We start from the raw sequence: 16368 nt of genomic DNA, 5'->3' as shown, positions 1-16368 counted from the left end.
GGTCTGCTGCTAGGTGCATGGAGCATACGGACTGTATTGCATGGTATATGGGGAATATAGGGAAACTATGGTATTAGTGCACTGGTCACACTATAGTAACAGGTATTGGATGCATTGTGTGGTATAGGAGGGACACCGGGAACCTATGGTTTATTAGTGCACTGGTACTGGCTGCATTTCCTGGTAGAGGGGGAATATACCCTATATTCACAAGGACATGCCCCTGTTTCGAGTAAAACACGCCACTTAGTGACGTGGTCAGAACCACTAATAAGTTGAATCTAATTGCACCACTAATGATACCTAAAGTAATATTTTACAATCTTGCAATACTTGTGTTAAAAACCATAAAGAACATATGTAGTCTAGTGTAGTGCAGCTAAGTAAAATGAACTTGTACCTCCTTCCAGTGACACACACACAGCAACCCAGCTCCACTTCTCCAGCAGTGAGCCCATGAAACTGGTGGTAGTATGTAAGCATGATCAGGCATTCTACTTGCTGCAGTTTCAGACTGCTATAGCTACCATTAATGGGCTGCAGTCATACATGACACAGGTTTATTTAGTTATGGTTTTGTTGAATTTCTATGAAAGCACACTGGGAAAGCAAGTCTCAAAGAGCAGCTTTTTATACTTTATACACATTTATACTATGAACTGAGCAAGTATAAAAAGTGTAAAAAGTGAAGTATTCATTTATAATAAATATACCATTGCTTTCAGATGTGCTAGGTCAATGCTCCCATCTTTATCTATCTCCACTGGCTGTATTTTCATGCCTGCCATCTGAGCACTTGCCGGATTGGTTCCATGTGCGGATTTCGGGATGAGACAGACCTACAATATTAAAGTGCAGATTTTATTAGTAAGATAGTGGTTTTAATTCTACATGGATTTGGCACGGCTTAATACATTTTATTCATACACCAGTTGGTTCCTCATCAAATACTTTGGATTTAAGAACCAATAACCAAGCTTTAGGGACGACTTACTGTTTCAGTTGTAAAGCACAACAGATAATGCTGGTGCTAAATAAGTAAATCATCATTTGCACGTGTCATGTGACAATACAGCATGCAATTCTATGAATATCTGAATAGGTTATACTAGGATCACACTTACGGTTCGATGCGGTTCACCTTTTGCATTGAAGTAAGCTTTGATGGCAGCCAATCCAGCATATTCACCCTGTGCACCACTGCGTACAGGCAAAAGAGAGACATATAAATGCAGTGACAACCACTGAATTTCTTCGTCTGGTCCAAAAGAATGTATTGTTGCTTATTAAGCTTCTGAAATCACTTCAGATCATATAAAATAGATGCACAGCAAATTGGAAAGAGGCTTTCTAAATGTATATGCACACAATATTGACATCACATAATTCTTACCTGTTTGGCTGGAATGAGATTCTGTCATATCCCGTTATTTCACACAAGTCCTTCTCAAGTTCTCTAAATAGCTGTTGATAGCCCTGAGCCTGGTTTATGGGCACAAAGGGATGAATATTGGCAAATTCCGGCCAAGTAATTGGCTGCAAAATAGGATGAGAGAAGGGAAAAAGTTTTAAATTCAAGTCACACAAACGCACAAACCTGTACACTAATCAGACATGGACAAAACCGGTTACACTGTCGGCAGACTGTAAATAATGTTAACCTCAAGGAAACTGCAGATTCATTCATGCCTGCAAATGATTCAGCAGATGTGACTTTCTCCAGGGACCCAATTTACATTGAGATACACAGCAGAACATGGTTAGTATATTTTGTTTCGGGGATCCAAGACAAAATATAACAGATGTCCAATTTAAAAGGTTATCAAAAAACGATGGTTATGCACTATTTATACCCATGTATTGTGTAAAAAGCAACTAACATTTTCAATAGTTATTTCAGAACGTTCTACCTGACAATATTCTAAGATTTACAATAAAAAGAGGGGGGGAATAATATTGTAAAATGTAACAAAAAATTTTTTCAGGTCCTAGGGGTATATTCACTAGTGCCGGTTTTTAGAAGTGGAGTTGTTGCCCATAGCAACCAATCAAATTCTACTTCTTTATCTAGCACCTTCTAGAAGATAATAGCTACTGTAGAAACTGATTGCTATGGGCAACAACTCCACTTCTAAAAACCCGTACTTTAATATATATACCCCCTAGCGTGAAAAATGTCACAAGCACTGGGGAGGGACATAAAGTCAAGACCAAATCTGATCAATTTAGTGCCCTATGCAAGATCTTAGCCGGTGCAAATTTTCCCCTCCCCTCCCTGGAAACAGATGCCACCTCAAAGCAGTGTCACAACAACATCTTACTCTGGGTTAGAGGGGAAGATTTTAGCTGGAGCCCCTTAAATTGCAGCAAATCCAATGTATCAATACAATATATTAATGATAATTACAAATTCCCCGCAGAGCCCAGATTCCCTTCTCCTCATCCCGAACCACCTCCTCACGATGCCCTCCTCCTCTGGCCTGCTTACCTCCTCTTCCCTAACCCACCACCCTCCTCTTTCCAGCCCACCTGTGTCCTCTCCAGACTCAGCCTCCCTGAAATTTGAGCCTACACTGCACAGCATATTTGAAGGGTTATTGATCATCATCCTTATTTTTATCTGATCACAGTGCTGTTGCTCCCTTGGCAGGGCACATGACCCACCCCCTGCCGCCCCTCGCCCATCCTCCTCTTCCTCCCTTCAAGCTGCTCCCTTGGCCTTTCCGTCTGGAGCTAGGTCCTCCTAGGAAATTGCCTTGGTTGCCTATGCCCAGGGCTGACCCTGCATGAAGTAGTCTCTTTCCCCTGCACTATTATTACTGACAGTCAATGTGCTATTAATATAGCAATTATAGACAGAAAGGGCTAGATGATCAGCATATTTATTACATCGCTTCCCCCCGCACCAAATAATTTAGGAATGAATCCATAAGAGGTGGAGAAGAGGAACCAGAGTTGTGGTAACAGGACCCTGCTTGTGGCCCAAGTAGCAACATGAAGACTTTGGCTCTACTGTTCCTAGAATTGTGCAGCCTGTAAAATGTAATCTCACCTGACTTTATGTTAGAAAGAACCCTGTGTACATACAAATAATAGCAATTACAGAGAAGAGAACCATGAGAAAGCAGGCTCATTACTCACAGTAAGCTCCGAGGAACTATTAAGTTTCATTGTGCAAGATCCCAGGGGAATCATACTGTGCACAAGTGAAATATCCTTGTTTTCCAACCGTTTCATGTAGCGGACGATATTAGTTTCTGAATGGTGACTGATCACAAACAGAAGAAAATAATTAATTAGCAAATCAATAAGATATTTTGAGCTACAAAAAATATTTTCCCTTCTAAGCAGCTCACCTGTTAAACACTGGGTGTGTGAGAAATTTGCTGGTCCTCTTGAAGGCAGTTGCTAGGATGCCTTTGTTCGCCTCCTCCATGCTTTCAGCAATCAATTCCTAAAAAAGGGCAGACAAAAGTCCTAATAGATATATCTATCGCATTTGAACCTACTGTATGTACTGTATATAGCCACAAGGGTAGATTTGCAAGCTTAGATATGTAATTGTACTACAATTGACAGACTTTATAATTTGTTAGTCAGTAGTAAAGGCTACAGTTCCACCAGCACGTGCAGGTGAACCACTGATTTTAGGACAGGATACACCAAAAAGTTTTGAACTTCCAACTTTACTGATCTTAACTTGTTCATTAGACACTGGAGATGGCAGCCCAGCATTAAAAGTTCTGGGTCTTTTCCCATCCCCTCCAAGTGCTAGGACAAGGAAAAAATTCTGTAGGCATTTTTAGGTGCTGACCATGGCGATATTACAAAGAAATTGCAAAGTTTACATCTACTGTATATTTGTTATAAGTATTGTTAGATTATTAAAAATATCAAGTATTAGGATATCTCAAAATTATTTTGTAACTTACAATCTTCCCTCATTCTACTCATTAATTATACTTTGAGTTAGCATCAGATATCAGACTTCTATTGACAGTTTAGAGAGATCAGATGATCATCTGGCTTATTACCCAAGCATGTACAGTAACAAAAAAAATTATAATAGAAACATTTTTATGTTGGCGATTCATAATAGTTCCCATTGAAGAATAACTAGATATTATCGAGAGATACGGACACTATACTATATGTCACAAAACAAGACCACACATTATGGTGCAGCATATTCACTTTTGCAATACAGAACATAATTCAATTTGCAAAGGTGGAAAACAGGTCGTATCAGAGTGCCACTAATGGATCAGCTACTGTCAAGAGAGTGATCAACAAGTTGTTCTTGAAGATAGACAGCCCTATGCAGGAATTGGTCATAGAATAAGGGCACAGGAGCATTCCGTGTGCAATAAAAGACAGAGCCTGATTCACTAAGGAATTGCTATTGCGATCGCAGCTGGGATTACACACGCAGGTCTGCTGCAAAAATATGCTAATGAATGCAATCGCAAAGCTATCTCACAACCAGCATAGAGACGCCCACTACCACCATAAGTAGGGTGGACTCCCGTGCAATTTCTTGAACACTTGACAGCGCTGGTGCGCCTGAATGACCTGGAGTTCACGCAGATGCACAAACCCCCGTTGTCGGGTGGAAGGAGCCGAACAAGGGTTGAGGGATCAGAAAGGATCCCTCTTCGCAACCCAGGACTACTTGTCATAGGGAAGGTGCAGGGTGCGGAACAAACGCGATCTGATAGCGAATGTTCCTGCAGTCAAGCTTACAAAATATTGTATTTTTGGAGCTTGATGAATTTGGTGGCCATAATAGTGTATGGGGACAGAGGCACAAATCAGGGCTGAAAGGTAAATAGGAGAGATCAGTGATCTCTCCTGCATTGCCTTTATGATGAATAGCACCTATACTTAATTACCCATAGAGAGCTTCCTATTGTTCTTTGATATTTCTATACAGTATTCACAAAATCAATCTATCTTCGAGAACGTTCACAGATGGGTTAGAACCACTAGACTGCTTATACCACTTTCACACTGCCATAAAATAACCTGGGTTACTGCGCAGTGTGAAAGGGCCCAGTTGAAATAACCCAGGTCGAACAACCCGGCATTTCAAACTGGGTAACGAGCAGGGTTGAACACTAGTTCAACCTGGCTCGCGGTGCGATGTGAATGGGGTCCCATTCCCTGCATAGGGAGAGCTGGCGCTTGGAGATTAGATAATCTGCAAACGCTGGCTCAGCAGCGATGGCTGTGACGTCGTCGACCTGGCATTATTGCCAGGTCGGGTCGCCAGTCTGAAAGTGGTCTCAGGCGGGTTGCTCACACGATTGACAAGTGTTAAAATCCCGGGTGTGACCCGCCAATAGCGATGTGAAAGGGGTATTACTGGGCCTAATTAATCATCTTTTTGATTTACACATGGTAAATTATTGTTTGACTATACAAGAGAAGCTACATTAGACCATCATTTATCCTGGAATTTGATACTGCAGATCAAACATATTATGAGGTGGTAAGAACGCTTTGGATTGGATCACACACACACACACACACACACACACACACACACACGTTACTAGCTGTTGCCCGTGGCTTTGCACATTATGAAATAGCTTCTGCCAACATTTTTTTTTTTTTTTTACTTGAGGTGTTCTAGTTGTGTTACTGTGCATAGGGGTCCTGTCTTGGGAGTGGTCCACGTGACCAGCAGTGCTATTCAGACTGGTGGCAGCAGCGCCTTCCCCCACCACTCACGCCAATGTCACCGTGTGCCTTGTGCACAGACTGCTATGTAGCCTATCCTATTCACCTACCACTCACACCAATGTCACTGTGTGTCCTGTGCAGACCGCTATGTAGCCTATCCTATTCACCCACCTCTCATACCAATGTCACTGTGTCCTGTGCAGACTGCTATGTAGCCTATCCTATTCAAGTGAACACGGGCCCAAAGCACTTCTTTTCCCACCCCTTACCGGCCATGCACAGCGCCACACGTATCTCTTGCATTGATGATGTCAATAAATGTTGTTATTGCTCAGCTTTAACTTAACGGATCGAGATGAGACAAAGCGCATGTTATTTCTAGGAGTTTCTGCTACACAATTATGCAGCTTTCATGAAAATCGTTTGAATAGTTTTGCACCAACTTGGAACAAACAGACAGACACAATGTTCTTATTATACTAGTAGAGAGATTATATTATTAAGCACTTTGGGGGAACACATAGCTAATACAATAGATAGATTTAGTGCAAGTTACCTACAGAGAGGTTAGTAATTTGCATTCATGTTACAGTAATGTGTACCATCCTAAAGTGCTTACTGAAAATGCTACAATTTCAAAGGTCAATAAAAAGTTATAATACATGGACATGTAAAATAAGCCATTAGAATCAGAGTTCGACTTACTGCGGAGGATTCACAGCCAAACACCCATAACAGATCATCCAGATCTTTTTCTTTTACAGTTTCATCAATAGATACTCCAAGCTGTCCGTCAAAAAACAGAAATATAGATGGAATACATTACCATGAGTCAGAGCAACCATTTTGGAACCATTAAGCACACGGGTAAATTTACTTAGGATTGATTTTGATTGATTGGTGTTTTCCTGCAAAATTCAGTCAGTCAATTTTGGCATTTAAAGATGTACTAAAAGGCAAAGCTGCAGGAATTTGCATGAAAAATACAACTTTAGATGGCAATAGGCGGCATGAGACCATCGGAGCAAACATTGAATACTTTCAATATACAGCAATACAAATCCAAGATTTATTAAGCATAGTGTTCGTACTACCAAAAGAAACCTCTGAAAAACTGCAACACAATAGTCAAAAACAAATAAAACAAACAAAAAAAAAAAACAACTAGCAAAGGAGTGGCGGGTTTGTATGTAAAAGGGCTCGAATACGCCCAGACTTAATTATGATGAAATACAAAAAAAAAAAAAAAAAAACCACTACCTAAAACTAACAACACACTTGCCACAAAGACACCACAGCCACACACAAATAGTGACAGGAGTAAATTCAAATAAAATTAAATAAACTTTAAAGATACAAATACACAACACTGAAATACAGAAGACTACTTACACACAAAATCAGCCACACAACCACCAAATCAATCTAAACTAGCTAGAACTCTCCTTTCTTCACAAGTGCCAACCTCTTCCACCTAAAGCCACTACAGTACTTGTGTTTGGACAGTTTTAAAAGAGAATTGTGGTGACACAGTAATGCCTTCTACCAACAGGAAACTTATAGGAAGTGTTTGCCAATTTCAAAATCTGTTTCACCCATTATTTGAATGCGGAGTAAATTGTAAAATATCAATCCAACAGACTTTTAGACAGAAAAAAATTAAATTGACAGGTAACACCATCGAAAGAAAACAGACACAGATATGATGGTTAGTAAATCCTGCATTTAGAACCTCCAAAATGTAAGCAATGTCCAGCAATTTGGTTTAGAGGTCAAACACGATTCTTAGTAAAATTTACCCCACAGAGTGCCAATAGGAAAAGGCAGGCATAAAAACAAGCCAAGATATTACAGTGGAAAGTAATATCAGTGATATAGGGAAATCTAGCTATAGTAGTCATTGCACAAGAAAAGGTCACTACTGCAGAACATCATTCCTATGTTTCTCTTATTCAATCACAGTAACAATGGCCCGAAAAAAAAAGAAAACCTATATAGCATGAAAGGTCTTCAAAGTGTGAACTTCTAGAAGAAACAGTCGCCAACAACAAAAAATTTTTTTATGCAGAACAAAAATAACTTACTGAATCATCACTGTAAACGCGAAGGTTTATTTGACGTTGTGCAGCGCGATCCAGGACATCTTTTATTGGACATCCGCAATGAATCTTCACAGTGTCAAAGAACATATCATGGTGCAACCTATGGCCAGCTCTCTTCAGACCTGAAAAAAAACAATTGCGCTTCACTATTAAAATGATCACACACACACACACACACACACAGTCTTGGTACAATCTCAGTGACATGGACAAGATGGACACAATCATTTCTATGACGCATAAGGGTCTTATAGACTGTTTTTGTCACTCAAACTGTAGTAAAAAAAAGCAAGTTTAGATATCATCTTCGCAACTGCCCCCCTTTAAGCCTTAAATGAACAATAATGGTGTCTGAAGCAGATGGTGAAGTTGACATTTTGCCTGTGCGTGGTGGGGGAAATATTTATTCCAGTCCCCAAAATCCACTGATTCAGCCCCATTGGAGCCTGAACTAATCTTAGTATTAGACACCATTTTTTTTTTTCGATAGAAAAAGCATTCGATCTTATCATCAGGACATTAGTAGTATTGCCAAGTTCCCACCCAATTCACTAAAATATAGCAGGATATAAGACAAAACATGAAGGTCGGGATGCATCAAGAATCACATTTTGGATGAGATGCATCCATGCATTGATTACATGTATACCAATGTTTAGTAATGCCGCATGCTCGAAGAATTATGCAAAATTAAGCAAAGGACAGCTCTCCAGTCGGCTAGTTCATGCGCAAGCTGGAGGGGAACCCTGGGAGGGATCCTATTGGATTCCACTTGGAAAAAACTCTGATATGAAGCTCATAGGCTTCTATTATGCAATGCGATCTATAGATTCCGTTGTCTAATGGGAACAAGCTTTGTGCATATGGCGATTGTGTTCCACCCTCCGAAAATTGCATTTTCGCAGATTTGACCTAATTTTTAGTTTTGATGCAACACATCCCATAAATCATGTAAGAGTCCAAACGTTACATGCAGCATTAATAGCAGTATAGAGGACATCATTTTCAGCAAGGCTCACACTAAAATAAAGTAGGAGAAATTTTAAATTGTGTTTAAAACAAAAACACACAAACACAAAATATAGTCAGACATTTGTACAATAGAAGATTCTGAGAAAAAATTAAAAATGAGCCATCTTTCCCACAGAAAACAGTAAAGGTAGATAACCGATTACCTTCTGCAAATATCAGCGTGGCATTGTGAACTCTCCGTGCAATATGCTTCAAGCCATTTGGTCCATGATAGACACAAAACATAGCAGCCATGTTTGCCAGCAGGGCCTATAAATATAGAAGATTTACTGCATGCTGTGATTTTATAACTCCCATACTGATTCACAGTACAGAGCGAGAGAGAGCGAGAGCGTTTGTGTTAACATTTGGGAAACCTGCTATTGCCAAAGTATTTTGTTCTTGAAGTGGGGATTTTATCAGTTCCTAAAGAGGACAAATGGAGAAGTTGACCTATAGCATCCTGCTTCTAGCTATCAAATACATTCAATAAAGTGATGGCTAGTGTCGAAGTCAAATAATTGGTTATGATCGCACACAATTGTTATCTGACGATCTGATCGTCGATGGTCTGACGATGCGTTTCCATGACGCTATTTTGCTTCGCACAATCTGATGCGCTAAACTGCGTATGCACAACACACACATACACTGATGCACATAAAGCACACACATATCACTGTATATATACTTATATACACAGACGCTCATATTCGTATGCATAATACTCACACATGGACGCTCATTTATATATAGTTGCTAATTTCAACACACAGACGCACATATGCGGACGCATATGTGCAAGATGGTTCCCACACATTATAGTTAATAACCAGTGTTATTAAAGATATTATTAACTAATAATTATGATGTAATATGTACTTAAATGAGATCTAAGGTTTAGAGCATAGTGGACATGTCATGTTTGGTATCATACCAAATCCCTGTTTATTTGTAGACATCAGTTTCTATCGGTGAAGGACTCGCATCTTGTGTTCGCTAGTTATGGATGATAGGGATTTATTGCATAGAATGTTATTATCAGTATGCAGTGTTGTAGCTAATATTAACCAGTTGTTCGGTGGGAAACTACACAAAGAGACCGTTGGAGAACTGAGACATGCCCCTGATGACACCGTATGAATCAACCAATGACAAGACAATCCAGAAGCAAGAACCAATGGAAACCTGTAAACTAGTTCCTTTGTGAACGTAGAACTCTAAGGTATATAAACTCCGTCCCGATCCCAGTGTTCAGACATCCTCTTTGATTATCACAGACTTCTGGATTGAGGACTGTATACTGGGACCAGTGCGCATGCGTATGTATCAGCTTGTACTATTATTGATTGCTTTTTACTCTAGTTGTTAAATCTTTCACCGTGTTACTTTTTCATTACATAAACAACTTCTTGTGCTTTGGAATCACATGATTGGACTGGAAAGCAATTCTTTCTTAAGAGACTTGCGGCGCTAAACAGCGACTATTAGGAATCAATACTAGAAGCTTATTGGTTGCTATGGAAACTTCTCCACCTGTCCTCTTTAGACTGTTTGATATATACATCTCCCCCTAAATCCCTGACGGCATCATAATTATCCTTTAAGAAGCTAGTAGGCATATGGAACGGTATGGTCTGTAGAAGGTACAAAATGTCCAACAAGGAAAAGGGATTTTAATCGCCATTTCTTTAGGTCTGATAAGACTTCAGATAAATTGGTAATTAACTTGGCACTTAAAATGAGAATCTGTGGACTTGGTTATACAAGCACTAAAATACTTAATTTTCAAGACGTGACATTGGAATGAAAAAAAAAAAAAAAAAAAAAAAACAGCCCTGATTGACATTAAACTCAACAGATTTGGTAGAATTTAATTTAAAAATAGGTGTTAATTGACTGAAGATATGAAACTCAAGTATCAGAATGGGAAGTGAGACAAATGGGTTTGTTGGAGTTGCCAGTAAGTTATCCACACAGAGAGCAAGTTTAGGATTGGTGTCCCCCACCTGGGTCCCAGAAATATCAGGGTTGACGCATATTGTTTTTGCAAACTTCCAAAAAGAAAATAGGGCACCACGGACAAATCCAATAGTATCAAACAGGTCTGATAGCGTACCATTGATTGTAAGTTGTGCTCAAGTTTCTCATACAGGCTGACATCCAGGGCCGAATTATAGGCAGGACAACAGGGGCGTTCGTCCTGGGGCCCCAACACATAAGGGCAGGTGGGGTGGGGCGGGCCGGGCGGCCCCCCCACACACTGTCCACGGCCACAAGTAGAGATGATTTTTTCTTCTTCTTTTAACGGAGCCATGGCCAGCGACTAAGCCCCGCCCCTCCTGGAATTTAGCTCCACCCCCTTTTAAATGACCAGCGAATACAGAGACTCACACAAACCTAAAAAAAGCATATGGCAGCATCCCTTGCAAAAAAGGACAAGCCTGGTTCACTATTTCTTGCATGGAATGCTGCTGTATGTAAAATTATATATATATATATATATATATATATATATAGTATATAAACTAATTCAGCTAATTAGCGCTAATGCAATAAAGCATTAGTTTTTTTCTAAGTCCATTCAGCCTCTGAGTGCCTCCTTTCTGGAAATTCATATATACAGGGGACATCCATCCTCAGGGTGAGCACCGCAGCAAGGAATCTTTTGCTCTTTTAACAGGAGTGCCGGTAACTGTGAGTGGGTGGGTATGTATGTATGTATGTATGTATGTATGTATGTATGTATGTATGTATGTATGTATGTATATATATATATATATATATATATATACATACATACATACACACACACACACACACCTTTTAGTTATAGGGGCGCCCACATGTTTGTTGCCTAGGGGCCCCCCTAGGACCTAAATCCGGCCGCTGCAAACATCTTTTGAAAGAAGGGAGGACCCAGACTCAAGTTCCCAAGCAATCTCCTCCTAAATGAACAGTCAATCCAGACAAACATCTGGCCAGTATGTAGCAGAATTGGCAAATTGGATAAGGAAACCAGTTAGGTAAGGTAAATAATTACATTAATGCTTAGAACCCCAATGTTTAAAAGGGAAAAGAAAACCGAAACACACTTCCTGTATTGTTTTTGAGCCATTATAATATATACAATTTATATCGTACTTTTCTCCAAAAGGACTCAATGTGCTTTACAGATAGTATGAACATAATACAGAGGTTAAGATATAAAATCCAGAAACCATGAATATAATACAAAAGCATTGTAGCCATTTCAGTTCCAAGTATTATTCATCCGACCCACAACAGATCCAGCTGAGGCAGCCATTTTGGGTGCACTACATAAAATTACATTGGGCAGAATAGGCAATGACTGACTAGAAGAGATGACACACAATGGAGAGATAAAAATAATAGGAGAGATCTTTGCAAAATCAGAACCATGCATTGTTCATTCTACGCAATAGAGTACCAGATGAGGCAGCCATGTTGGGCACGCTGCATCGATTACAATGTGCGATGAGCAATACATGGAAAAAAAAAAAAAAGAGACATATGGGGCAAGATGCATAACGCATCCCAATTTGCATGCGATGCATCCCGCCAGTCTTCGCATGCATGCTGCCGTTAATTACATTAATTAATGCATTATGAGTAAAGCAAAGGACAGCTCTCTTGGTACAAGCTGTCCTTTGCGAGTGAGGGGTTTTTGGGTCCTTCACCCAGAAATCCCTCTGGCATCCTCCGCGAATAGAAGAGGTTTCTATTGGGCAATGCCATCTAAAAGATGGTGTTACCCACCGTATACAAGCCCCGGAATGTATCACATTCCGGGACTTGGTGCATATGAGAAATTCAGTCAAACCTCTGAAAATTTATTTTTCGGGGGTTTGACCTCATTTCTCAGTCACTGTTCATTTATCCTTGTGGACAAACATTATACCCACTGAATAAATAATTCAATGAGCTGTTCATCCTGTCCTTGAAGGTACCACGTGTGGCACCCATAAGTTACAATGGGCTGGATGAGCAATTCATACAAGTGTAAAATGCAGTGAGAAACTATGGATAAAGGGCGGGGGCATATCTATAATGGGTGCAGGGTGCACAAGGGCCCCTGCACCCAAATACTCTTTATACTTACCTGTCCGTTGTCTCCAGAGTGCTGCTGGGCTGGCGCTGCAGAGCAGCAAAAATCACTGGGACGATGGCTGCCGCCATTTTCCCGGTGACTCACGCATGCGCAGTACTGCTGTTCCAGGTAAATGGTGCAGGCTCCATTTTTCCGGAGACCCGTGCATGCGCAGTAGGTTCTGGCACAAAGCCAGAATCTACTGGCACTAAGACAGAATCCACTGCTGCACTCGCCGGTGAAGTTATAAAAGGTGAAGTTGTAGGAGGGTGAAAATGAGGAGTAGTAGCAAGCAGGGTTTGAACCTGAATAGTCAACCACATATTGAAGTATGAATTTCTGCGCAAAATATACATAGATAAATCTTTTTCACATTTTACCTTGCGCACCACCCAAGTTTGGATTAACAAATGCACCAGATGGCTTACTGTGTACAATTCGCCAAGTTATGGCCATTTTATGGAAATCAAAAGAACATTATACACTTGTTTAGGAATGTACATAAGAAAATAATATTAAGTCAGATTATTTAGGTATGTGTAAGGGTATAGTTTCACTAGGAAGTGTATAACAGGAGGGGCACAAGGCCAATTACCTGAGCAGTGCATATGTTGCTTGTGGCTTTATCCCTTCGGATGTGCTGCTCTCTGGTCTGTAACGCAAGACGATAAACTTCCTTTCCAGCAGCATCTCTAAGCGAGCAAATAGATGTCAGTATACCAGTCTAAACTGTCGTTACTGTAGAACACACAAGTGATAAATTCAACTAAAACATGGGGTAGTCGTTACCTTTAGAGCATTGAACTGGAGTTTGTACACATGAATCATTGTGAAATAATTAAACACTTTCAGTGTAATGTTCGTAGAGAATATTGACTTTCTTACTAAGCAACCTCTATAGTGAGGTACATTAACAAGTCAAACGCACACAATTCATGCTTACAAGTATAGGAAACCGGAGAGTGGTTTCCATTCCAACAGCTATTTAATTTATAAATCAAACTTTAATGTATAATCCCAAATTGGTGTGCTTTTATTCATGGGCTATCCAAGTTATCAGAAGGTCACCAAGTGATCAGCAAACAATAAGGACATGGATGAGAATGGTGACCACCTCATTGTATGCGTGTAGTTCAAATATATAACGTTTGACACGTAAAAGACTGATAGTGGGTTTGTGCTCTTCAGTTTACTGCTGACCTTGCATAAAATAGCTTAGTGCTGCTTTACCAAACAGATTTTTACAGTTTTAACCGGTATAGCTTTTATGGCAATTGCATTTATTCTGGGTGTGGTATGTTATGTCAACATGTATTAGGTCAACATTAGAATGTTGACAGCGACCAGTGATGTGCGGTAAGGTCAATGGCTGGGGAGGAACACATGGAGATGGGTCTGAGTGCGGAGAGCCTGTCTCACCCCCTACTCATTGTAACTCTCCCCTCACTACACAAAGCTTTGGCGTCCATTGATTCTCCTGCCTGCATCACTGTCTTCTCTTGCTGCTGCTGACTGAGCTTTGATCTCTAAACACTGCAGTGTACTTCCTGGTCACATGACACATCCAAGGTGTCATCAGTGCTCAAGAAACGCCCCCGTTCTCAGAGGAATAACTCTATTAGCTCTTTTTCTGTGCAGCTTACTACCCGTTGTGTAGCCTGTCCCCAGCTCTGCAAGCAGTGTCTGACTAAACAGAACAGAGGCTGAGCTGTTGCTGCCTCATCTCTCATCTCCCTGCATTCCCAGGGAGCTCCACAAAGCTGGTGAATGTTAAACTATAAAAAATGATTGCAATAAAACAAAGATGATATTAATAAAACTTAAAAACATCTTCTCTGTATTATTCTAATCCTTTTTAGATCAAATCTCAGGAGTATGACAGGGGAGGCTATGACTCCCCTGCCTACCCTGACTGCACATCCCTAACAGCGACACATGGAGTCATTTTATAGGTTGACATTGTAAACATGTCCACATTCTAAAAATGTCAACCTGGTGCCTGTTGACATGTTGAACCATGTTGACATTGTGCCATCAACATGGTAAACGTCAACCATATGACTGGATACCATTTATTATATTTTACTGTATTGAACCCAACGTGTGTAGGGACTGGCCAGATATAACCAGACGGCTAGAGTTTTCATGGCCAGAAACAAACAAAAAAAAAAACTAATGTCTGGACATGTTGAGATCCGATGGACTCACAAATGTAAAATAAGGAATATGGATTGATAAATGTACAGTTGTTAGTTACATCTACCTTTTACTGTTTTTAAAGCAAACCAGTTTTCATCATATGACCAATTGTGCAGTTGCACACACTTTTGCAGTGTGGACAACATTCTTTAAAAAAAAAAAAAAAAAAATCAGGCCTAAAATAAACACATCATAAACCATCCACAAATACCTAGTCACTCCAACCATTCTTCCAGGCATAGTCCGAACCAGCTTCTCTCTCACTGCAAAGAAGGCTGCATGCGGTCCCCCGTAGCACAGTGGTACTCCAAATCTCTGAGAACTGCCCAAAGCTATGTCCACTCCAAACTCACCAGGAGGCCTCAGGATACATAGTGCCAAGAGGTCAGTAGCACAGCATGCTAGAGTCTAAGAGTAGGACAACAAATTAAAAAAAAAAAAAAAAAGCCATATTTATAGATAGGAAAAGGTTTTGATGAAATCCACAGATGCATACCTGAGAAGTATTCACTACTACAAAAAATAGGCTGCAGTACCTCCAAAAATAATGTTCACTTAAGCAGCATGATATCTATTACTGAATATTCTGGATACATAACATAATGTTATAAAATGAGAGGATGATACAGATGTGTCCACGTACACCTATCCTCAAACCATTCCAAATAGCCACAGACTTGGTAATTTAGCCGTGCCATGTCTTGCCATAGACTTTGTCCCAAAATATGAGACTTATTTGAAATCACTAATATGATAAAAGTACAATGCATGGGTACCTTAGACACTGGCTATGTGCGACTCCAACTCTAACATAGGTAAAAGGACAAAAGATGGAGGTCCGATTTGAGTGAGCAGCGACATGCCTCACATCATTGTGCTTAATCTGCAACTTTAGAAAATTTCTTTGCAACGAGAAGTACTAAGCTAATGTGCCTAGTACACTATAAGACTTTGTATGGGGCTATGACGCAAATAAGATGCAAAAAAAAATCCCTTTAGGTACTACCATGTCTGACTTAGGTCTATTTAGGCTAAATATATGGATAAAACTCCCCAAAACTCGAAACTTTTCATTTAACTCAGACGCTTTTTTCATTCTATCAACCCATTTTCATGGATGGATGGAACACTGACCTCTTGAGATTTGGGAAAACAACCTTTTGTTGTTTGTGGTTAATGTTGTTTATGCAATTTTTATTGTTTTTCATTCATATTATTGCACTCCTGCACAACGTATTGTAAGTCACTTTGAAAATGTAT

General features: G+C 40.0%; 1 protein-coding gene across 2 annotated transcripts in view; it reads right to left on the bottom strand.

The window, feature by feature from the left end:
* GLDC (glycine decarboxylase) overlaps nucleotides 1-16368 on the bottom strand; it is a 73005-nt gene that overhangs the window by 16122 nt on the left and 40515 nt on the right. For both annotated transcript variants that reach the window (XM_088476576.1, XM_088476577.1), the window contains exons 7-16: nucleotides 15320-15516; nucleotides 13505-13601; nucleotides 8963-9068; nucleotides 7770-7909; nucleotides 6391-6471; nucleotides 3357-3454; nucleotides 3142-3268; nucleotides 1394-1536; nucleotides 1125-1200; nucleotides 714-839 (exon numbers count right to left, since the gene is read on the bottom strand). In XM_088476576.1, the coding sequence (XP_088332702.1) occupies nucleotides 714-839; nucleotides 1125-1200; nucleotides 1394-1536; nucleotides 3142-3268; nucleotides 3357-3454; nucleotides 6391-6471; nucleotides 7770-7909; nucleotides 8963-9068; nucleotides 13505-13601; nucleotides 15320-15516 (1191 nt within the window). The remainder of the gene's footprint in view (nucleotides 1-713; nucleotides 840-1124; nucleotides 1201-1393; nucleotides 1537-3141; nucleotides 3269-3356; nucleotides 3455-6390; nucleotides 6472-7769; nucleotides 7910-8962; nucleotides 9069-13504; nucleotides 13602-15319; nucleotides 15517-16368) is intronic.

The sequence above is a fragment of the Taudactylus pleione genome, unplaced genomic scaffold (assembly GCF_031769625.1).
Source record: "Taudactylus pleione unplaced genomic scaffold, aTauple2 ptg000190l, whole genome shotgun sequence".
In the NCBI taxonomy this organism is placed as follows: domain Eukaryota; kingdom Metazoa; phylum Chordata; class Amphibia; order Anura; family Myobatrachidae; genus Taudactylus; species Taudactylus pleione.
This window is presented reverse-complemented; position numbering and strand designations above follow the sequence as displayed.